General features: G+C 51.9%; 1 protein-coding gene across 19 annotated transcripts in view; it reads left to right on the top strand.

The window, feature by feature from the left end:
* Positions 1–23241, top strand: part of NFASC (neurofascin) — a 74983-nt gene extending 51742 nt beyond the window's left edge. For 5 of the 19 annotated variants that reach the window (XM_030965725.1, XM_030965722.1, XM_030965724.1 and 2 more), the window contains 7 exons: positions 3522–3797; positions 6431–6547; positions 8202–8357; positions 13728–13859; positions 14786–14855; positions 18196–18207; positions 20827–23241. In XM_030965725.1, coding sequence (XP_030821585.1) covers positions 3522–3797; positions 6431–6547; positions 8202–8357; positions 13728–13859; positions 14786–14855; positions 18196–18207; positions 20827–21058 — 995 coding nt within the window. In that variant the 3' untranslated portion in view covers positions 21059–23241. Of the gene's footprint in view, positions 1–3521; positions 3798–6430; positions 6548–8201; positions 8358–13727; positions 13860–14785; positions 14856–18195; positions 18208–20826 lie in introns of those variants that run through there. The other 14 variants (XM_030965738.1, XM_030965733.1, XM_030965732.1 and 11 more) reach the window with 7 other exon arrangements.
* Positions 23242–23983: the final 742 nt, after the last annotated feature.

Raw genomic sequence — 23983 nt, 5'->3', positions numbered from 1 at the left:
GTTGATCCCTCTGATCCCTGAGATCCCTCTGATCCCTGAGATCCCTTTTCTTTGGGGATATCAGATCCCTGGGATCCCTGAAATCCCTCTGATCCCTGAGATCCTTTTTCTTTGGGGGATATCAGATCCCTGGGATCCTTGAGATCCCCCTTGATCCCTGTGATCTCTGAAAACCCTTTTCTTTGGGGGATATCAGATCCCTGAGATCCCTCTGATCCCTGAGATCCCTGAGATCCTTTTTCTTTGGGGGATATCAGATCCCTGAAATCCCTCTGATCCCTGAGATGTCTTTTCTTTGGGTGAAATCAGCTCCATGGGATGTCTGAAATCCCCCTTGATCCCTGAGATCCATGTGATCCAAGAGATCCCTTTTCTTTGGGGAATATTGGATCCTTGGGATCCCTGAAATCCCCCTTGATCCCTGTGATCCTTTTTCTTTGGGGGATATCAGATCCCTGGGATCCCTGAGATCCCTCTGATCCCTGAGAACCCTTTTCTTTGGAGGAAATCAGCTCCATGCAATGTCTGAAATCCCCCTTGATCCCTGAGATCCCTTAGATCCCTTTAGTTTGGGGGATACGGGATCCCTGGGATCCTGAAATCGCCCTTGGCCCCCTGTGATCCCTCTGCTCCCTGAGATCCCCCCCAGCCCTCACTGGGGGATGGATTCCAAAGCCCAGCAAACTTCCCCGATCTCCCCCTGCCCAAATCCGAGCTCTCCTCCCGCATCCATCTCAGATTTAATCCCAGACCAGGCCTCAGCTCCACATCCCGGCGCGGTTTAGGATCAAACCCCTCCCCTCCCTCTCCACGGGAGCCGCACTCCCACCCTGCCCTCCCCCGAGTTTTCCAGCTCACCCCATCCCACTCTCCACCTGTCCCCGCTCCTGCCAGGCTGATTTTCATCCCTCCATCCCCTCCCGGCTCTCGCTCGGATCCATGCCCCGTTATCCTGATGGGAAGTGACGGCTCCGCTGGCGGGGATCGCTTCCTCCAGAGCCGGGGAAGTGGGGCAGGGAGGGCAAACCCCGCCTGGAGCTCATCCCGGTGCTCCAGGAAGGGCAGAATCCCGGAGGATTCAGGCGCGTGAGGGATGCTCAGAGATTTATCCCGGATAATCTCTTCCCATCTAAAGTCTGGAGGAGCATTAAAACTGAATTAAACTGAATTAAAACTGAATTTCTGCTTCCCCCATGCAAGCTGGAAAGCCGCGCCAGTTTTCCCACCGGCTCCCGTCTTCCCCAGATTCACTTTGTGCCTTTTGAGGTCTCGTTTCGCTCCGAGGGGAGCCGGGATTCCCACGGGAATGCCGAGCCTGCATTAGCTGAGCGCTCCCAGCCTCCGGCGCGGCTCCATCTCGTTAATGGGAACATTAACCCGGCGACACCAATCTCTTAACCCCAAAAAACCCGCCAGCAATCCGCGGAGATGGATGGGGACAAATCCCGGCGCAGGAAAAGCTTTTAGCGGCCTCGGGACTTCACCAAGTCCTTGCGGAACAAACCCAGAAGGGCAAAACGCAAAAATCCTTTTTTTGGTTGTTTCTTTTTTGGCTCCCCACGAACACGCGAGGGCAAAGCCGAGCCTTTGGATGTGTCCCCTCCCTGTCACCTCCCCCTGGCCGGGCTGGGCCCCCCGGGCCGGGGCAGGGACGGGCTGTGCACGGGGGGCTTCGGATTGGGGTGCATGAGATGGGGGGATGCTGTGGGGTCAGCGCCGAGAGGGGTTTTGGGGTGGCTGTGGCTGCTCCTGGGGCCCAACGAGGGTTTTGGGGTGGCTGTGTCTGCTCTCAGTGGCTGGGCTGGTGCTTTTAAGGAGCTGGGAGTGCTCTGGGGGCACCCCTGGCTATGGATGGGGTTTTGGGGTAACTGTGGCTGCTCCTGGGGCACTTTTGGGGAACCTTGGATGCTCTGGGGACATCCCTGAGGCTGGCCTGGAGTTTTGGGGGGACTGTGAGGACCCAGGAGGCTCTGGGGGCACCCCTGACCCCGGCTGGTGCTTTCAGCTGTGCTCAAGCTCTAATTTTGCATCCCAGATGGACTCAGCGAGCTCCTGCCCCTCTCAGCCTTTGGATGCTGAGTTTCAGGGCTTGGCTCTCCCTGTGGATGGGCTGGGTGGGGAAGAAAAGCCTGGCTTGGTCCTAGGGCTGGTTTTAAAGTGCTGCCCTGGAGCTGTTGTGGTTTGAGGGTGATATTTATAAAATCTGGCTTCCTTCGCCCATCAGAGGGATTTGGAACCCCGTGGCCCACAGAAATAATGATGATGAATATAATTTAACCTGAGCGTGCCGGGGTGAGTCCCCTCGGAGTCACCTTTGATATTTGGAGCTGAATTCCGGCTGCGTTTTCTGCTGGAAGGTTCCAGCCCCATCCAGTTCTCCCCTCCCTCCCTGTGGGACCCTCGCCCCACTCGGGGTGGGTTAAAGGACACATTCCCCCTTTCCTTGGAGCACATTCCTGCTTTTCCTTGGGATCACAGCCCGAGTGAGACAATTAACGAACAAATCGCTCCCAGTTATCCCCCTGGACTGCTCGGGGTGTTCCAAACCCTCATTTCAATGTAAATTGGGAGGGGCAGCGCTGCCCGGGCTCCATCCCTCCCTCCTCCATGAGTTAAACCCCCCTCGATGGTGGAGCTGCTCCTTCTCCAGGCTGGAAAAAGCTGGGAAGCCACAGGCTGAGCTGGCAGCTCCAAAAATGCTTCAGGTGTAGTGCAGGGCCAGCCGGATTAATTGAATTAATGGGATTAATGGGATTAATGGGATTAGTGCATTTTCCTCGAGCTAAATCCCATTTCCTGGTGTGCCGTGGGACAATGGGGTGAGGACAAACCTGAGGGTTCCCTCAGCTGCATTTTCCCAGGCTGGCTGTGCTAGTTTATGGTGATGGGCAGGGAAAAGGCAGAGGACAAGCAGCTCCTCCAGGCCTGGGACTGGGATTGGGATTGGGATTGAATTGGGGGAACAGGAGCAGCCCCAGCACCTCTCCCAACCCCTGGGATGTGCTTAGGGGTAGGAAAAGGGGCTCAGCCCGGCATTCCCTGTGGGATTTGCTCCTGAACCTCTCCCAGATCCCAGGATGGGCTCAGGACACCCTTGCATGGGGACAAAGGTAGGAAAAGGGGTCCAGCCGTGTGTTCCCAGTGGGATTTGCTCCATCCTCTGGGATGGGCTCAGGCCACCCTTGTGTGGGGCCACGGACAGGAAAATGGGATTCAGGCATGTGTTCCCAGTGGGATTTGCTCCTGCGCCTCTCCCAGCTCCTGGGATGGGCTCAGGACACCCTTGCATGGGGACAGGGGTAGGGAAAGTGGCTCAGCCTGGCATTCCCAGTGGGATTTGCTCCTGCACCTATCCCAGTCCCTGGGATCAGCCCAGGCAATCCCTGCATGGGGCCAGGGGCAGGAAAAGGGGGCCCAGCCGTGTGTTCCTGGTGGGATTTGCTCCGTGCCTTGCTGCTCCAGGGAGGGCAGTGCCCAGGAGACGCCACCTCAGGTGCAAAGCCGGTGTTTCCCTCTCCCAGAGGCAACTGGGCCGCCTCCAACTGCAGTGGAGGAAACCAGTCCAGAAACCACTCCTGAAACCACTCCTGAAACCACTCCTGAAACCAGTCCTGAAACCAGTCCTACAACCAGTCCTACAACCAGTCCTACAACCACCCCAACCACCACCGACACCACAACCACAACAACCACCACCACAACCACCACAACCACCACCAGCGCCGCCGCCAGCACCGCCGCCAGCACCAGCGCCGCTGCCGAGAGGGCTCCGGCAGCCACCACCAGGCACGAGTTGGGTACTGAGCTTTCCTTCTCCTCTAACCCCTCTCTAACCCCACTGGGACCCTTCCCCACTTCGATTCCTTGGGATAACGGGGAAATCGGAGCCATCCCGTGGCTCCGGGATGGGAATCCGGGCGTGCAAGTGGGAATTTGGAGGGTTCTGCAGGATCTGAGCGTGCAAGTGAGAATTCGGAGGGTTCTGTGAAATCTGGGCATATAAATGAGGATTTGGAGGATTCTGTGGGATCCGGGAGTGCGAGTCGGAATTTGGAGGGTTCTGCAGAATCTGGGTATGCAAGTGTGGATTTGGAGAGTGCTGTGGAATCTGGAATCAAGTTGGAATTCGGAGGGTTCTGTAGAATCTGGGTGTATAAACGAGAATTTGGAGGGTTCTGTAGAATCTGGGTGTATAAATGAGAATTTGGAGGGTTCTGTAGAATCTGGGCGTGCAAGTTGAAATCTGGAGGGTTCTTTGAAATCTGGACGTGCAATTTGGAATTTTGGAGGGTTTTGTAGAATCTGGGTGTACAAGCTGGGATTTGGAGGGTTCTGTGAAACCTGGGAGTGCCGGTGTGGAATTTGGGTGCACAAGTGGGAATTTGGAGGGTTCTGTAGAACCTGAGTGTATCAGTGGGAATTTGGAGGGTTCTGTAGAATCTGGCAGTACCAGTGAAATTTGGAGGGTTCTGTGCCACCAGAGAACAACCCAGCCCTGCTGGGGGTGTGGTGATGCCAGATGCGGTTTCAGAAGAGATGGAAAACCCCACGAATTCCCCCCAAAGTGTGATCTGGTGTTTAGAGCTGTTACAAACGGGTTCTGGTGCTCCTGCAGGAGATGTCAGCTCGGATTTAGCACCTCAGCTGTTAGCGAGGAGACCTGTCAGGATTTATCCGAGTCCTTGGGTTTATCCCGCTGCTCCCTGCGCTGCGGAGCCCCCGGGAACGCCGGGGAAGGGTGGGAGTTCCAGCACCATCCCCGTGCCGGGCGTTTCCCAGATCTTCTTGTACCATCAGGAGGATCAAACTCGGCTCTGGTGGGGAAATCATCCCTCCTGAGTGTGTTTGAGGGATAAATCTGGAAGGATTTATCTGGGTTTGAAACGCCAGGATAATGGAAGCGATGGTTTATAAATAATTAGCGTTGTTCAAAAAATAAATCGAGCTAAAAAGGGAATGAAATCTGCATTAAAAACTTGGATGCGGTTTGGAGCAGCCTGGGATAGTGGAAAATGAGGATTGGGGGTGGAATGAGAAGAGTTTTAGGGTCCCTTCCTGCTCAGATGAGTCTGGGATGACTCCATGACTGAGTTCAAAGCCATTTCTCTATATTTTTGCATAAAATCAGGTTAAAATGCTTTAAAACCACCAAAACGTTCTGCAGGGAGGATCTGCAGAGAGCAGAGCAGGGAAAGAGGACAGGAGGAAATGAGGAACCTCCAGCGTCCCCATCCAACCCAGGCTGGAATTTAAGGGATTCCAGGTCACTCCACAGCGCCAGGTCCTTGCAGTGCCCTAAAAACCCCAAAATCAGCTTTTCCCAAGGGATTGTGGCTGTCGATCGCAGATTTATGGCATCAAAACACTGAAACACCTCGAGGGAAAATGACAATAACACCCCAAGGTGCCACTTCTCTGCTGTCCCTTAAAACCCCACTAAAGTGTGGGGCCGGCTCCCACTCCTGTAGGAACGGGGCTCATCCCAAGCAACGCCGAGATCCCTTAACTTCAACCTCACACACCAAGTGACCTCGTTGTCCCACCGGGGCCACGGCGAAGTGACAATTCCCTGCCACTCCCAGCACTGGATCTGTGCTCATCCATGCAAGGATTCCAGGACGAGGTTTCCCCGCTGGCCCAGATCCTCAGGGATGTGTCCCGGAACAATTCCAGGATGAGCCGAATGCCGTTGGGTTTAAACGAACCCAAAATTCCCTAAAAATGTTGGGAATCCTGGAAAGAATCGATCCAGCCTTAGGCTGAGGCTTGTTCATGCTTAGCCTGAGACCGAAGTGTTCGCTCCAGGTTTATGTCATGATTTTGTAAGGACTTTTTGAGGTTTTTGTGAGGTTTCTGTAGGGATTTTGTAAGGATTTTTTGAGGTTTTTGTGAGGTTTTTGTAGGGATTTTGTAAGGCTTTTGTAAGGCTTTTGTAAGGCTTTTGTAAAGTTTTTAAAAGTTTTAAAGGTTTTTGTGGAGAATTTGTAAGGTTTTTAAAGGTTTTTATGATGCTTATATGTTTTCATGAGGTTTTATAATGTTTTTGTAAGGTCTTTTTTATGAATTTTGTAAGGATTTGTGAGGTTTTCGTAAGGATTTTGTGACATTTTTTGTAAGGTGTTTGGAGGGCTTTTGAAGATTTTTATGAAGTTTTTATGATGCTTATGTGTTTTTATGACACTTTATAAGGTTTTGGCACCGGTTTTTAATTGTTTTGAGGTTTCATAGGGTTTTGGTACCAAATTTTTAATGGTTTTTGAAGTTTTGTAAGGTTTTTCTACCATTCCGTTATGGTTTTTTGAAGTTTTGTAAGGTTTTTGCCAAGTTTTGTAATGTTTCTGTCAGGTTTTCGAGACTTTTCATGAGCTTTGACCTCTGAGCCAGGCCTAACCCCGCTAAAGACTAACTCATGTTCTAACCTGTCCCCCAGCCGCCAATGGATCGTCCATATGGGACATCAGAGCCATGGCAAACAGTAACTGGGCAAACATCACCTGGAGCCACAATTTCTCGGCAGGAACTGACTTTGTGGTTAAGTATATCACCAGTAAGCATCAGATCGCGTGGGGACTCTACGGGGTGGCTCTGCCCTTAGAGATCCTGCCAGCTCCCGCCCTTTCCTTGGATTTAATTCCGTGGTTCCATGGAAAAAAAAAAGCAGAGGGGAAAACACGGTGGTTGTGGCGGTTGGGGTAGATCAGAGGTGGCTCTCCAGGGGTTCCCTCTCCGTGCGCCGACGGCCGTGGGGTTTGATGATCTTTGGGAATGTTGAGGTCAATGGGAAGAGGTGGAGAACAGAGAGGAAAATGAAATTGACGGGAATTTGGAAGATGGGATTCCTGAACCTGGAGTTGGCAGAATCCTCTAAGATCCCAAATCTCCTCCTCGGTGTTCCTTAGCGTTGTACGGCTCCGTCCTGGGCTGGAAGCAGAGCCGGGATCGCTGGGTTTGGTGCCGGTTTAGGGAGAGGTTTTTGTCTTGTTGGTTGGTTTGGGGTTTCTGGAGAGACAGTGCTGGCTGCTGCTCATCCCTGAGTTAACTTCCCAGCCCTCACATCCGCTGCTGTGCCGGCCCAGAATCCCTGAAATTGTAATTCCAGGCAGGAACCCCCTCCTGCCATTCCAGCTTCCCTTAGGAGATGACCTTGAGTTATCCTTGAAACAATTCCCTGGGCAAAGCAGTGCCTGATCTCCCAAATTCCCATATTTCAGGATATGCATGAGCTTGCCAGGCCCTAAATCCCAAATATCCCAGCTCCCCACCCACCCCTATTTTTTCCCAGTCACTGGGAAGCACAAGGAGCAAGCCCAGGTGCTGAATCCATGCAGCAGCATCAAACCCTTGGGATTCCCTCTCCAGGATTTGGCTGAGGGAGGAAATCTTGAAGATTTCAGCCCTTTCTGGACAGCCATGGTAGTCCACCACTTTTTGGTGGCATTTGAAGGAACAAAACCTCAAAGCCACAATTCTCAGTGGGTAATGACCTCAGCAGCTCCTTGTCCCCAGGGCAGTAACCCCAAGCCAGCAGCTCCTTGTCCCCAGAATAATGACCCCAAATCAGCAGCTCCTTGTCCCCAGGGCCACATTATTCCCACTCAGTCCCAGGCATTTCACAGTGCCTTGCCTGCAGTATCACGACCCCCAAACCAGCAGTTCCTTGGCTTGGGAAATGACCCCAAACCAGAAGTTCTTGGCTCAGTAACGACCCCAAATCAAAAGCTCCTTGTCCCCAGAGTAGTGACACCAAACCAGCAATTCCTTGGTTCAGTACCGACCCCAAGCCAGCAGCTCCTTGGCTTTGGTATCAACCTCAGACCAGAAGTTCCTTGGCTCAGGAAATGATCCCAAGCCAGAAGTCTCTTGGCTCTGTACTGACCCCAAACCAGCAATTTCTTGGTTCAGGAAATTACCCCAAACCAGCAGCTCCTTGGTTTTGGTATCAACCTCAGAGCAGAAGTTCCTTGGCTCGGGAAATGATCCCAAACCAGCAGATCCTTGTCTCAGTACCGACCCCAAACCAGCAGCTCCTTGTGTCAGTACCGACCCCAAACCAGTTCCAACCCCAAACAGCAGCTCCCTATCCCAGGAGCCATGTCACCCCTGGCCAGCCCCCAGGGCCAGCCCTGCGCCTGGGCCGCAGTGTCCCCGGTGTCCCCGTGGGGTGTCCGGGCAGGGTTTGATGTGCGGTTTCTGTTCCCCAGGTAACAAGACAGAGAAATCAATCCCCGTTAAGGCTCAGGGCCCATCCTCGGTGCAGCTGGCGGATCTGACGCCGGGGATGATGTACAAGCTGTGGGTGTTCCCCATATGGTCCCACCCCAGCGAGCACTCGTACATTACCTTTACCACCAGCTCAGGTGAGACAGGCGTCGGCCGCGTGTCCCCAGAGTGTCCCCAGCGTGTCCCCAGCATGGCCCCGGCATGGCCCCGGCATGGCCCCACCATCCCCATGGTGCTTTGGCCATGGCTGCATGGAAATCCCACATCCCACCGCCCTCAACTCAGGGATTGCTTGGCATTGCATGGAGGATGAGAATCCCAGGAAGGGATGGAGATCCCTTTGGATGGGGATCCCTTTGGATAGGGATCCTTTGGATGGGGATCTTTTGGATTGGCATCCTTGGGATGGGGATCTCTTGGGATGGGGATCTCTTGGGGTGGGGATGCTTTGGATTGGGATCCTCAGGATGGGGATCCCTTTGGATGAGGATTCCTTTGGATGGGGATCCTCGGGATGAGGATTCCTTTGGATGGGGATCCCCGGGATGCGGATTCCTTTGGATGGGGATCCTTTGGATGGAGATCCCTCGTGATGGGTGGATGATGATCTCTTAGGATGGGGATCCCTTGAGCTGGGGATCCTCGGGATGGGGATTCCTTGGAATGAAGAAAAGGAAGGAGAGCGCGTTCACGTTGTCACAGCCTCTGCTTGTGGCCCCTTGGTGCCCGTTGGGACTCTGGGGGACAATGAGGTGTCACCGACGGGATGCAGGATTGGGAGTGGGAATTTGGTGTTGGCACAAGAGTATCCCTAGGGATTTCCATACTCCTGGGACGTTTCCTCTGGCACTTTGTGTGGAGTTTTCCAGGCTGTGTATCCGTGTGGTTTCCACATTTTCCTGGTTGTGGATTCCCCCATTTCCCACCCGTCTCCAGACGATCCCTCCTTTGTCTCACAGGAGCTTTGTACGTTTGTAAAACTCCGCTGTTCCCTCCCGACGATTCCCAGTGAATCCAAAATCCCTAAATCCCTTCGTATCCACACGGGGCTTTTCCAAACGGATTTGTGCACAGCTCCTGTCAATTCCACTCTGCTGGAATTCCATGGAGCAGCAAATGCTGGAGCAGCCTCCCTGACAGTGTCGTAGGTAGAGGTGGGGATTTCCAAGGAATTAAAATGGTTTTGCTCGTTTCCAGCTGCGGGATGGGAAACTCTGGCAATTTCCAGGCCCTGCCAGGAATGGCAAAAGGAAAATGGGAATCTCAAAAAGAGAGAGAGCTGTGGGAACTGGGGAGCAGAGCTCCCCACACCCCCCGTGCACAGCTGGAATTGTCAGAAAATCTGGAGCATCACCCAGTAATTCCCGGTGGCTGCTGGTGTTCCATGGAATTAACATTGGAAAATCCTCTGCCATCATCGAGTCCCACCACTCCCTGGCGCTGCCAAGGCCACCACGTCCCCAGGTGCCACATCCAGGTGGTTCTGGAGTGTCCAACCCTGCTCAGTGCTGACAAAACTCCAGCTAGGGCTGCCCTCAGCTCTGTCCCCAGACTGCTCCAGGACTGAGCTGATCCATGGCACACCAGCCCCCGGAATATTCTGGTCCCATTAGAGCTGATTTTGGACCCAGATCCCTCCCAGCACAGCTCCAGTTTTGAGTTAAATCCCCAATTTTGTTTCTCTTTCTGGATCTTTCCCCGAGTCCGAAATCTCCGTCAGCTCCTGCCCTCCCATGGGAGTTATCCATATGGATAACGATTTTATCCCTCTGAATAACCATTTTATCCCTCTGGAAAACCAATCCCAACCTGGACCCGCCTCTTTTCCTTCCTCCCCTGCTTTTCCCCCCATTTGGGATCCGTGGGGTGATGGAGGTGACAGCAAGTGGCCGAGCATCATTAAAAAACCGGCAAAAAAAAAAAAAAAAGGCACAATATCCTTGGCCAATTCCTGCTGGGAAGACTCTGCATATATTTTCCATAATTGAGAGGTTCCTACTGATATTTTCATGGAGAATAAGGGATGGAGCCACCTTTATCCCCAGGATTGAGGCTGGTGTTGACCTGAGCCCTGTGGGACGCACGGAGCTGTTGCCTTCCCTGCAGGAATAAACGCTCCACATCCATTTCTCTCCTGGCTGGATGCTGGTGACACAAGTGCCAGACCCCTGCTGACAATCCTATGGCATCGGGAATGCTTTGGATAAAAAGGAACCGAGCAGTTTTAGGGGGTTTGGGTTTTTTTTTTCTTTCTTATCTTGTAAATCGTTGTTCTAAAGGTTTCTTCAGGCTGGGGGCAGATAAATAAGAAATATTCCCCTGCAGGAGGCTGAGCTCTGATTTCATTCCTGATTAACTGGCAGCTCATTAAGCCAAAAAAAAATTCCTCCCAGGAGCAAAGGGCACTTGGAAACGACAAAAATAGCGGAGTAGAAGGAGGGCTGCAAAATTTTAAATAAATAAATAAGTAAATGGGTTTCTCAGCTTGTCCAAACACAGGGAAGAGTGTCCAGAGAAGGGAATGGAGATGAGGAAGGGTCTGAGGGAGCTGGGCAGGGGCTCAGCCTGGAGCAAAGGAGGCTCAGGGGGAATTTCTGGCTCTGCACAACTCCCTGCCAGGAGGGGACAGCCGGGGGGATTTGGGATCTTATCCCAGGGAACAGGGACAGGAGGAGAGGGAACGGCCTCAGGCTGGGCTGGGGAGGCTCAGGTTGGACATCAGCAGGAATTTCCTCATGGAAAGGGCTGGAAGGGGCTGCCCAGGGGGGTTTGGAGCGCCCATCCCTGTTGGTGGCACCTGGAGGTGGCACTGAGTGCTCAGGGCGGGAATCGGGCACAGCTGGGACTCGATGATCCCACGGGGATTTTCCAGCCTCAGTGATCCTGGGATTCTGGAAACAGGATCACACAGAGCTGGAGGCAGAGGGGACTTTTCACACCCAAAGGTCTCTTTTGCAATCCAAGGAAAAAACTCGGTGGAGCTGAGCTCTGCTCCTGGCACGTCAACGATGACTCTGAGCTAACGAATATTCTGCCACGAAATTATCATTAATTATTTTTTTAAAAGGCTCTGCAGCTGCAATTCCAATCAGGACCTGTCATATCCTGCAGCTGCTCTCCATTTTCCCTCGAGGTTGGCCTCACCTTAAAGCAAATCACAAAATCCCCTGGGACAGCCACGGGCTTCAAACCTTCCTTCCTGACAGTCCCTCGTTCACTCCAAATCCACCTTTGCAGGGACTTTGATTTGGTCCTCAAGTGCTGCTTTTTTGGGAAGGATGGATTTATCCTCCTTTTTTGGGAAGGATGGATTTATCCCCCCTTTTTTTGGAAGGATGGGAATTTTTCCCTTACCTACAGACAATGCCCCATCCTCCTGTGAGATCTCCTGGGAACTCCAGGTTTAAAATCCTCCTTTCCAAACCCAGCTCCAACCCTCACCCTGCCTCTCAGGCTCCTCTGGAATTTCACGTTTTGAAGACCTCCTTGTTTCTCCCTGGAAAAATCCCATCCCATCGCTGTTCATGGAATTTTTCCATCTCCAAGCTTTCCAGCAGAGCTTCCTTCCCCTTCCCTTCCCCAGCACTCGGATTATTGAATCCATTTCTTTGTCTTCATCTCATTCTCTCCATCTAAAAGCGCTTCCTTGAGGACTCTGGAATTCAGGCTGGGATTGAGGAAATGTGGGATTTGGGAGTGTTGGAGCCGAAGGAAGTATCAGGCAGCTCCTTCCCCTCTCAGTGCTGCCCAAAATCTGCAAAACATTCCGATTTCAGCATCACTTCTTGAGCAGAGATCCTCCTCGGTGTCATTCTCCTCTTTAATCCCAATTTCCTTGTCGTGGTTCACCTGCAGTTCCCTGCATTTCATCCCGAGGAAAGAACTCCTTCTTGTGGGCTCAATTCCAATGGAACAAGCACAGTTTGGTCCCTGGAATTTTGTGGGTTAGGAATTTTGGCCAACCCAACCTATTTTTCCCTTCATTCCCTCTCTTCCAAGATCCTGTCTCTCTGAACACATTAAGGGAGGGCTGCTCCCTGCTTTCTTCATCCCTCTTTTTCCTCACCAGATTTTCAGGATTTTCAGTATCTCCGTCCCATCTCCATTCCCAACCCCATCCCAATCACCCTGGCTCTCCCACATTCCCACCGGGAACGCCTCAGTTTTCCCTCAGCTTGGATAAACCCATCCCCTCCGCCCCACTGAAGGTTATTTTCTCCTCTGCCTCGCTGAATTCCAAGGAGAGGCTGGAAAAGGCAGCCTTGGAGCTATTTTTAGGCCGTGGATTTGTCTGTCTGACCGTGTGGGAGAGCTGCGAGCCGGGAGTCAGGGAATGGCAGGGAGGACACGGGAGCTGGAGGATGGGAACAGGCCTGGAATTCATCCTGTAACAGCCTTGGGAAGGCGCTGGAAGCGGGAATTTGCTCCAGCAGAAAACACTCGGAGCTATCAGACCCCTCTACGCTCCAGTTCATCCCAGTTCATCCCAGTTCATCCCAGTTCAAGACTGCCAATGAACTCCCTGTGCTCAGCGATTCCCTGATCCAGCGGTGCTGCCCCAAACCCCTGGACACCAGGGTTGGATCCGTGGCATTCCTGTTGGCATTCCAAGGAATTCCCACCTGTTCCCAGATCTTGGGGGGCTTCCCCCAAGGCCCTCCCCATCCCCGAAACACTTGGTCGCCACCAGAGGCAGCAGGAGCTGAGTGGTTGTGGCAGAAGAGCCACCTTTGTCACCTCTGCAGGGACACCAGTTCATCCCAGTTCATCCCAGTTCATCCCAGTTCATCCCAGTTCAAGGCTTCCAATGAACCCTGAGAACTCAGCAATTCCCTGATCCAGCGGTGCTGCCCAAAATCCCTGGGCAGCAGGACTTGGGAATGTTCCTCTTGGATCTTCCTGCACCCAGGGCGGTTTTCAGATGCAGCAAATTCCGTCAAATTCTTTCCCCAGCTTCCTTCGCCTTTTTTTGTATTTCCCTTTTCCCGGGTTTTCCTTTCTGTTGGGCCCCTTTGCTGTTTGTGGTTCCTGATAAAACTGATTTTATTTTCCACCATAAAAGGAAAAAAAAAACCATGAAAAAACATCACCAAAAAAATACCAAAACCCCCCAAAAAACACAGAAGAAACCCCATCAAAACCACCAAAAACACCAATAAAACACCAAAACCAACCAAAACTTTGTGGAAAAAACACCCCAAAATCACAAAAAAACTCCACAAAAAAACCCCAAAGTAACACCAAGAAAACACCACAAAAATCACCAAGAAAACACCAAAAGTTCTCACAAAACCCCACCGAAAAGTCACCAATAAAGAATCAAAAAAACACCAAGAAAACACCAAAAAAACCCCCAAAACCACAAATCCCTGCGCTACAACCTCAACCACACACCCAGACATGCCCAAACCAAAGAAAATTCCCGAACCAACGCCCTGAATTCCTCTTCCTCCATTCCCTGCACGGATTGCTCCATTCCTTAGGGATATTTTCCCCTTTTTCCACAGCCTACACCAAGAACCAGGTGGACATCGCCACGCAGGGCTGGTTCATCGGCCTCATGTGCGCCATCGCCCTCCTGGTGCTCATCCTCCTCATCGTCTGCTTCATCAAGAGGAGCCGCGGCGGGAAGTATCCAGGTGAGGATGGGAATGGCCAATCCCAGGATTTCAATCGGTCTGGGATTGCTGGGGATCGTCCAGTGGTGGGGAATATCCAGGTGAGAGTGGGAATGGGAAATCCCAAAACTTAAACGGGTGTGGCATCATCCAGTGGTGGGGAATATCCAGGTGAGAGGAGGAATGGGAGATCCCAAAATTTCAATGGGTGTGGCATCATCCAGGGGTGGGGAATATCAGGTGAGAGGTGGGAATGGCCATCCCCAAGGTCCAAGATCCTTGGGGAACATCCAAGTGGTGGAGAATATCCAGGTGAGAGTGGGAATGGAAAATCCCAAAATTTCAGTGGGTGTGGCGTCATCCAGTGGTGGGGAATATCCAGGTGAGAGGTGGGAATGGCCATTCCCAAAGGGTTAAACAGATCCAAGATCCTTGGGGAACATCCAGTGGTGGTGGGGAATATCCAGTTGAGAGTGGGAATGGGAAATCCCAAAATTTAAATGGGTGTGGCATCATCCAGTGGTGGGGAATATCCAGGTGAGAGTGGGAATGGCAATTCCCAAGGGTTAAACAGGTCCAGGATCCTTGGGGATCATCCATCCTGGGAAATGTCCAGGTGAGAGGTGGGAATGGCCATTCCCAACAAGTCCGGGAATCTTGGGGATCATCCATCCTGGGAAATACCCAGGCGAGGGCAATCCCTTTGTAACCCTTTTTAACCCCCTCACAAACCCTTTGCAGACCCTTTTTTTTTTTCACTTTACAAACCCTTGGCAAACCCTTTGTAACCCCTTTGTAACCCTTTCCAAGCTCTCCCCAGCACAGTTTCCACCTCTCCGAGCTCCTCCCCTTCAGGGACCCCCCAGGACCCTTCCCCAGCTCCTCCCCATTCCCAAACCCTTCAATCCTTACTGGTTTAACTGGGGGGGGTCTCTGCTCCTTCGCAGTGCGGGACAACAAGGATGAGCACCTCAATCCCGAGGACAAGAATGTGGAGGACGGATCCTTCGACTACAGGTAGGACCCCATGGAATGTCTGACCCCCCCATCAGCCCCTCCCCCGCCATCACAGCCCCCCCCCCCCCACCCTGTGGTGCCACGAATCCCCCCCCCCGGAACGATCCCTGTCCCCCCCCCTTTCCTCCTCCTGCCGCCTTCCCGCTGTAATTCCCGAAGGAAACGGCTCCAGGAGCTGCCAGGTTGTGGGGTTCCACCTCCTCTTCCTGGGATTCTGGAATCAGAGACCTTGGACAGCTCCCAGCAGGAGTAAACCAACTCAAGTGGAACTTCCGACACATAAAATCCCAAAAATCACCCCAAAAACCCGGAGTCTGTGGCAGCCTTAGGGTATTTCTGGAGGATCCTAAAGGAGAAATGTCCAAAGTTCTGTTGGGATCAGGCTGGGCAGAGCTGGGATTTTGGGATTAGCTCCATGGGATGGCGCCCACCAGGACCAGAGTGACCTTAATGGAACTTCTAACACAAAAAATCCCCAAAATCACGCCAAAATCCCAAACTTTGTAGCAGCCTGAGGGTATTTCTGAAGTACCCTAAGGAGGATCCATGGGAGAAATGCCTAAAATTCCATTGGGATCAGGCTGGGCAGAGCTGGGATTCTGGGATCAGCTCCCACCAGGAGCAGAACAACCTTAATAGAACTCCTGGCAAGTAAAACCCCCCAAAACACCCCAAAACCCGAAATTTCGTAGCAGCCTGAGGGCATTTCTGCAGTCTCACCCCACAGCTCAGCCCCTGTCCTTCCCATAAAGGAATATCCATGGGAGAAATGCCCCGGTCTCTGTAGGGATCAGCCCTGGAAGCAGAAAGGGGAATGATTTGGGGTCTGCCTGTGCTCCAACCCCACAAAATCCCTCAAAAACCCCAGTGAGGGCTCCAGCAGGGATCCAGCCAGAACCTTTCTGACTGCCCCGGCTCCACCCCGCTCTTTGCACGCAAATGTCACCCCTAAAGAGCAGCAGAGCCTTTTTCCCTCCAGGAAAACTCCTGGGATGTGTCAGAAAGGGACAGGAACTTCCCCAGCATTCCCAGCTCTCCGTGATCCACCGGGAGCGGGAGCATGTCCTGCTGTCAGGGCTCACCCAGCAGCTGAGGGGATTTGGGACATTTTAATTCGAATTCCTTGAAAGAATTAAAATTCCTTTTCCCACCTGAGCTGGAGTCAAAACCCAACAGGAAAATTTTCCTCATCGTTTAAACCAGGGGTTGATTGAATCCCGTGTTATTCCCAGCATGGGAAGGATGGGTTTGGGATTCGGGAAAGGATGGAGTAAGAATGGATTCTGCCAGAGGATTTAGGGGAAATAAATGAATCAGAAACCCAAATGGAACAGAACCAGGGATCACATTAATTTCGTCAGAGGCACAGAAACTCCATTTCAGAGGGATTTTTTTTATTCCAGAGGATTCCATGAAGCTCCCCAGACTCCCACAAAAACATGGAATACAAGCAGGATGTTGTAGGAAAAAGCTGGCATTCTTAAATGTCCTAAACAACACACAGGGCCAACACTTTCCTCCCGTCCCTGCTGCTTAGCGCTTCCAGGGGTGGCCAGAAATTCCACCTGTGAATTTTTGGGACGCTCCCTTCGGATTCCAGGCTGGGACACGGAAAACAGGAGAGAAGGGACAAGCTCAGCCCGGTCCTGCAGCAGGTTTTGGGGTCAGACCCATCCCTTCCCAAGGCAGGATTTGATGGGGCACTCTTGGCATGGGAATGAGCCATAACCAGGACAGAGCCTGGCCCCAAACGGTGATTCCAGTCAGGATAGGGAGCCTCGTGCCCCCTAAATTTGTGGGGTGGTTTGTGGGAAGCCTGAGCCCCCCATTCCCAAAGGGATTCCCACAGGGATTCCCAAGGGATTCCCACAGGGATTTCCTCAGGCCCAGCTTCTGGCAGCATTCCCGGATTTCCCGGCTCTGCCTCTCTGGACCCCACAGAGGAGGGTCCAGCCACCCCCTCCTGGCCCCATCCACCATTCCTGAGGCAAATCCATGGCCAGGCACCTTCCCACCCCAAAGGGAAACCAAACTCTTGGAATGGCTGGCAGAAACCCCCGGGCACCATCCAAGGGCAAGGGGAAGGATTGGGGTGAATCCTTCATCCTTCTGCTCAGCTGGAGCTCTGACTTTCATGGACAACACCATTCTCAAAATTTCCAAGGGAAAGGCAGGAATCAGTGGAAGGAGAATAAAAGGAGGACCATAAAAGGACAATAAAACTCTGGGATGGAGTCCATAAAGTTTTATGAACTAAATAAAAGGGAGAAAATGTTAATCTAATAAGAACAACAAAAAAAAATCCTACAACCCATGAACCCACCAACTTTGCCCCCTCCTCCTGAGGAACACCAGGGTTCCTGGGAGAATTCCAGGAGGTTTCCCTCCAGGAGGCAGAAGGGAAGGTGAAGCCGGAGGCTGGAGCTGTTGGCTGACGGAGCTCGGGGCTGATTGCGGGGCCGGGCTCCGGGAGGGGCAGCATTTAGGATTTCAGGGAAGGGCAGGAACTGAGCCCATCCCGGCCCCCGTCCCCTCCTCCCCATGGCATGGCTGATGTGCCCTCATCACCCTCACGTCCCCAGCGCCCTGTGCATGCCACTCTCCGCGCTCTTCATCCCGAGATCCCGCCGCATCTCTGCTCCTATCCCGGGATAATGGTGTTCCCAAGCAGGGAAGCTCCTTCCCAGGCCAGGACCATTATCCACGGACAACGTTTCATGCCAGCGCCGGTGCCTCATTATACCAAATGTTCTGTGCTGCCCCTGGGGAGGCGGCTGGAAACTCCTGGATGCTGGGAAGTGGATTTAGGGTCCGGATTCCCAGCCGGGATTTAAAGGAAAAGGGCACACATGACACAGTGCAGGCAGTGCCACTTGAGGAGGGGACATCTCAGCAGGCACAGAGCTGTCCCAGGAGCCTCGTGAGGGAGGAAAGCTCTGGAAAAGCTCTGGGAAGGTGCAGGTTTATCCATAGGGCCATTCCAAGGAATCCCAGCAGGACTCTGGGGTGAACCCAGCCGCCATTGTCCTGCGGCACGCGGCTCCCCAGAGCCACCACTGTCCCCTGGACACCACCCAGCCCTTCTTGGGTGGCCCTTTCCATGCTGGGATGGCTTCCAAGGAGTCTGATCCCACCTGGAACGGCTCTCCCAGCTCCATTTGGTATAACGAGGCGACAATTCCCCTTTTTTTTCTTTTTTTTTTTTTTGGGTGGTAGCACTCCCCCTATGAATGCAGAACCTCCTCATTTCTCTCTCTGATCAGGCTCTTTCTGCTTCTCTCTGTTTTATTCCCATTCCTTCTCCTCCTTTTCACCTGGTCTACCCACATGGACCATGAAGGTCTCTTGAAAGGTAGGACCTCGTGCTGCCAGAAGTCCGGCACATTCCGCTTTTTTTGGAAATTTTATTTTCCTTCCTTCCTTCCTCCCGTTGATTTCTTCACGGCCAAAACTCCCCTGTCCCCCTCCCCACATCCCTGCCTAACACATTAAACAGATCCCTCTAATTCCCGCTGCCATCGGGGCTTCTGGAGACTCAGATCCTGCTTTGGAATTGCTCCATGGGCTGGGTGTACCCCCAAATCCAGCCAGGCCCCCCAGCTCCAGCTGCTGGTCCCTCCTGGTGGAGCAGGATTGAACTTGGGAACGCACGTGGGATTTTTCAAGAGGAAAAAAAAAAAAGTGGATTTTCAGGGAAAAACTGGATTTTCAAGGGAAAACTGTGTTTTTTCAAGGAAAAACTATTGTTTTCCAAGAAAAAGTGCATCCCAGGGGATGGGGACAAGGGACATGAGCCAGAACCGCTGGATCCTGTCCAACTGCCCGCTCTTAGTCCTGAAAATCCTCCCTCCGGCTCCAGCCTCCCCTTCTTCCCGATGATTTATGGGATTCAGGAGAGCATTTCCCACGTGATTCCCACCTGGGCACTAACACCTGGTCCGGCTGCACTCCTAGAAATCCGTTTTAACAGGGTTAGATCCCACCAGGAGCTGACAGAAAACCGCTGCTCCCTCCTAACGCACTAACGGGATAAACGGTCCCAGAGAGAGGTAAAACCATCAGGAATTCTCTGGGAATGCATTCCCAGCGGGAATTTGGTGCTGCAACCCCTCAGTTAGGGATGATCCAGCTCCAGATTTGGCTTGAGCTGCCCCCCAAAGTTTGGGGAGGGGCGCTGGGAATCGAGGATTTGCGTTTTGCCGCTCTCTACTCCGCGTTTTTGGGGCTTTCTAACCAGTCCTGCTTCCTCACTCAATTATTCCTCCTTTCCCCCAAAAAAAATATCTGCTTCCAGAGCTAACAAATTAATGTTTTTGTTGTGATGCCAAGTTAATGGGAAGTCTCAAATATTGGGGTCGTGTTATCATGGGATTCCCAAAGCGCCGATCCAAGGTGGGGTCCCAAATCCCTCACCCACTTCAGGGAGCTGATGAATCCCATGGAATGAGGGAGAATTAATCCCATGGAATGAGAGAGAATTAATGCCTCGCCCCGCTCAAGGGCCCAAGAAAAGTAAAAAAAAAAAAAAAAATCCTTAAATTTTCACCAATTTTAAGGAAAATAAAGGAAGAGAGTGGAGCGAGCCTGGCAGATCCCAAGCTAAAAAGAACAGCTGGAAAAAGACAGGAATGGTAGTGGGAGGACAAATATTTCAGGGATATCTTCAGGAATATGACAGAATTTGCATGAACTAAGGAATTGTTGATATAAAAATTAATTTTTATATCAATTTAGAGCAATTCGCTCTCATCCTTCCTAAAATATCTCAATTTATGGAATACCAGTCCCTGCCCTCCAAGGAAAAACAGCTTTTTCCCTGATTAGATTTTAGTTAAAAGGAATTTTTAAAGTGATTATTTTCCCTTTTGGGTCAAACTCTTTATTTTGAATGACATGGCTTTTAGTGAAAAGAAGGAAAACCCAGACTGAGCAAGGAAAAATGCCCAGAAAAAAACTGGGAAAGGGAAATTCCCAGGAGTTTTGGAAGCTGCATAAAACTTGGCATCCTAAAAGTGTACCCTCACAATGCTCCCCATTGCATGTGGTTTTTTCCAAGGGAAAAACTGTGGTTTCCAAGAAAAAAACTGCATTTTTTTTTCAAGGAAAAACTGCATTTTTTAAAGGAAAAACTCTATTTTCAAGAAAAAATGCGATTTTTCAAGGGGAAGTGTTTTTTCAAGGATAAACCACGTTTTTTCAAGGTAAAACCATGTTTTCCAAGAAAAAAAATGTGGGTTTTTTTTCAAGGAAAAACTGTGTTTCCTTAAGGAAATCTGTGAACAAACCACTCAACCAGGTTACCAAGGGGGGCTAAAACAGAGAGAGAAAAAAATCCAAGGGAAGAATATTCCTGATGTTCACCCAGACCCATTGATCCAAGTTTTGGGTGGAGTACTGAAGTAAAGAAATCCAGGGCAAGAAATTGAGTTTGAAAACCTGAGATTTAGAAATTGAGATTTAGAAACCGAGAGCGAGAAACTGAGATGAATGAATTGAGGTTAAAAACTTGAGATTTAGAAACTAAGAAATTAAAATTAAGAAATTGAGAGTAAGAATTTGAGAGCAAAAAAAAATTGAGAGTAAGAAATCAAGGTTAAGAAATTGAGGTTCATAAACTGAGGTTAAGAAATTTAGATTCAGAAATTATGATTAAGGAATTGAGGGAAAGGAATCGAGATGAGGAAATTGAGGGAAAGGAATCGAGATGAGGAAATTGAGGTTTAAGAAATTTGAGATGAGGAAAATGAGGTTAAATTCAATTTCCGAGCTGAAAAATCATAAAATTGGATGTTCAGAGATCCCAATCACCTCCAATTCCCACACCCCCCAACACCCAGACGAGTCCCCGTTATTTAGGGCTCTGCTGAGCTGCATTCCCGCTGCGGATTGATTTAGGATCTCCATCCCTCGGGGGAAGGTTCTCAGCCCCGTTTCTCAACCCTTGCCGTGTCTGTCTGTCTTCTGCTGCCAGCGATGAAGACAACAAACCTCTTCCCAACAGCCAGACCTCGCTGGACGGCACGATAAAGCAGCAGGAGAGCGACGACAGCTTGGTGGACTACGGAGAAGGGGGCGAGGGCCAGTTCAACGAGGACGGCTCCTTCATCGGCCAGTACACGGTCAAGAAGGACAAAGAGGAGACCGAGGGCAACGAGAGCTCCGAGGCCACGTCCCCTGTCAATGCCATTTATTCCTTGGCATAGCAAAAGCGCCGGGAAAAACACCCGCAGCCTGAGGGGTTCGGGGCGGGCGGGGGTTCCGCCGGCAGCCGCCGCCGCCGCCGCCTCCGACAGGAAAGGGGAATCGAGCGAGGACTGAAAAAAACAAAAACAAACAAAAAAAAAAATAGAGAAAAAAATTTAAAATAGCAAAAAAAAATATATACAAAAAAAAAAAACAACAAAGGGAAAAAAAAAAAGAAAATAATTCCAACCAACGAGGCAGCCCAGGTGGCCGCCAATGCCATTTATCCTTAGCAAACGAGCCAACGGCAAAGGATGTGCGGGCCGGGATCCAGAGTGGGAATCGGGGCTGAGCTGGAGCAGCTGGAGGGGAGAAGGTGTTCAAGCTGCTCCCCAGTTTGGGATTACTCCCCAGCTTTGGGGTGTTCCTAAATTTGGGGCTGCTCCCCAGCTTTGCGGTCGCTCCCCATTTTGGGGCTGTTCCCCCAGTTTGGGGCTGCTCCCCAGCTTTGGGGTTGCTTCCCAGCTGGGGATTGCTCCCCAGTGTTGGGGTTGGTCCCCAATTTTGGGGTTGCTTCCCAGTTTGGGGTTGCTCCTCAGTTTGAGGCTGCTCCTCATTTTGGGTTTGTTCCCCAGTTTTGGTGTTGTTCCCCAGTTTTGGGGTTGCTCCCCAGTTTTGGGGCTGCCTCAGGGCCAGTCCGGAGGGGCCCCGTGTTGGGCTCGGCTCCCCGAGGCTTTTTTTTGTTCTTTTAGGAGGGAGCTCCAACTTTTTGGGTTTAATTTTTCCAAGAAGGTTCTGGATCAGAGGGGAAGGGGGAAAGAAATCAAAGAATTTTTGGGAGGGAAGAGGGGTGAGAGGGGCCTGGGCAGAGCAAAGGCATGGAAGGAGGAAAGGGGTGGATTTTGGGGTGAAAACACCGGATTATTGAGCCGTCCATCCTCACGGCAGCACCTCGCCCATAACCTCTCCCAGAAAACCCTCCTTCCTGAAAAAACCTATGCAGGGAAGAGCGGGTCCCCACCACCTCCCTCAGCACCGGGATTTGTCCTCGCTGAGGCTGGGAAAGCCCACAGGGAGCTCATCCCCCGTTCCCACTGAGCTCCGGAGCAGCCCGGGAGGAGAAGAGGTCGTGGAGGAACTTTCGGGATTTGTGGAAGGACAGGGAAGAGCCTCTCCCCTGCCAAGCCCGGGGTGACAGCACTGCAGAAAAGCCTTTTTTGGGTTTAAATTTGCTTTGTAGGGATTTCGGGGGGAGCCGCCCCCCACCCCACGCCTGCTTTCTTTCCAAGGCAACTCCATAAATCCAATGTAGCAAAGAGGGCCTGAAAGCAGGAGCGGGATCAGAGTAGGACGAGGAGACCAGAATGATGAACGGAAAAATAATTGTGAGGATGGAAAAACCCCCTGGGATCAGGTGGAGGATTCCCTAAAGGATTCAGGGCCACACCACAAGGAAGGAGCACCGGACTGGAACCCACACCTCCACAGGCACTGGGATGAGCTGGACGGACGATGTTTTTCCTACCAAACCCCCTCCTCCTTTCTGACAGTGGCCTTTCCCCCCGCTCCAGCACTCAGCCAAGCCACCGTGGGACCCCCATCCCGCCTGGAGACTCCCAGGATTTCAGCGGCCCCCCCTGAGCGCTCCTCACATGCCTTACACAGCTTGGGACTTGCCGGGGAGTCACTCCAAGGATGCTCTTCCCACTCCGCTTCCGCGCCCCCGACGGCCTCGGATCTGCCTGAGCAGTAGGAATGGGATGTCTGGGAGCATTCCCAGCTCTCCCAGCACGGATCAGGGTAGAAGGCAGGGATTCCTGACGGACTGCGTCCCGTGAATCCTCCCACTTCCTGCACTTTTGAAACCAAAGGTACCTTTGCGAAGAGAGAGAGAGAGGCTGGGTTTCCTTCGGCAAAGATGGATTTTTGGATGGATTTTCCTTTTGTTTTTTGTTTTGTTTTGTTTTGTTTTGTTTTGTTTTGTTTTGGAGGATGGAGGGTTTTTTGGATGGGATGCAACGGGATTTGTGAAGCAATTCTTTCTGCTCTGGAGACATGTCAGTGACAGGGATACTCCCACTGCTACGGATTGTGGAGAGGGACTTTGCCACATCCTGAAAAGAGCCCGGAGTGGGCCGACAGGAGAGATGGATGCAAATTAATCCAATGCAAATGCCTTCCTTAAAATAATAATTATCATTTATCTTGGTCGTCTTCTCTGATAGGTCAAGCGTGGGGTGAAGATGGAGCTCGTGGGGTTGGATTTGGTGACCTTGAGAAGGTCCCTTCCCACCTGAATTGTTCCATGAAACCAACGGCAAAGGAATTCCAGGGTTTAGGTCAGGGTCAAGAGGCAGAGCCCCCTCACAGAGCTGGGGGAGCTGTCCCAGGGATGTCCCTCATCTGTCACCCCCTGCCGGGGCCCTCCAGCAGTGTCCCCTGGCAGGGACAGCCCCGTTGTGACCCTCAGTGTGGACAGAGCCATGCCCCAATCCCAGTCCTGTGACTCCCAGAATTCCATCCAGCTTTTAGGCAGACACCCCCCAGGTCAAAGGTGACAGCACCCCTGGGATGGGGACAATCCCATTCCCAAAGGTGACGCCGCCTCTGGGATGGGGACAATCCCATTCCCAAAGGTGACAGCACCCCTGGGATGGGGACAATCCATTCCCAAAGGTGACACTGCCCCTGGGCATGGGAACAATCCATTCCCAAAGGTGACACCGCCCCTGGGATGGGGATAATCCCATTCCCAAACCATTCCCAACTCCCAGTTGAGTTTGGGCAACTCCCTACCCAAGAACCGCTGGGAATGAGAAACAAATCCAGCCTCTGGATCTGGGATCTTCCCAGCACTCCCAGTCCTCGCTGCTGACAGGGACCACAAAACTCCTCCAAACCTCTGGAAATCAGGCCAGGACTGCTGGAAGCGTGTCCGTGTTGAG

This window comes from Camarhynchus parvulus, chromosome 26 (assembly GCF_901933205.1).
Source record: "Camarhynchus parvulus chromosome 26, STF_HiC, whole genome shotgun sequence".
In the NCBI taxonomy this organism is placed as follows: domain Eukaryota; kingdom Metazoa; phylum Chordata; class Aves; order Passeriformes; family Thraupidae; genus Camarhynchus; species Camarhynchus parvulus.
The sequence above is the reverse complement of the archived record's forward strand: the minus strand, read 5'-3'. Positions and strand labels throughout refer to the sequence as shown.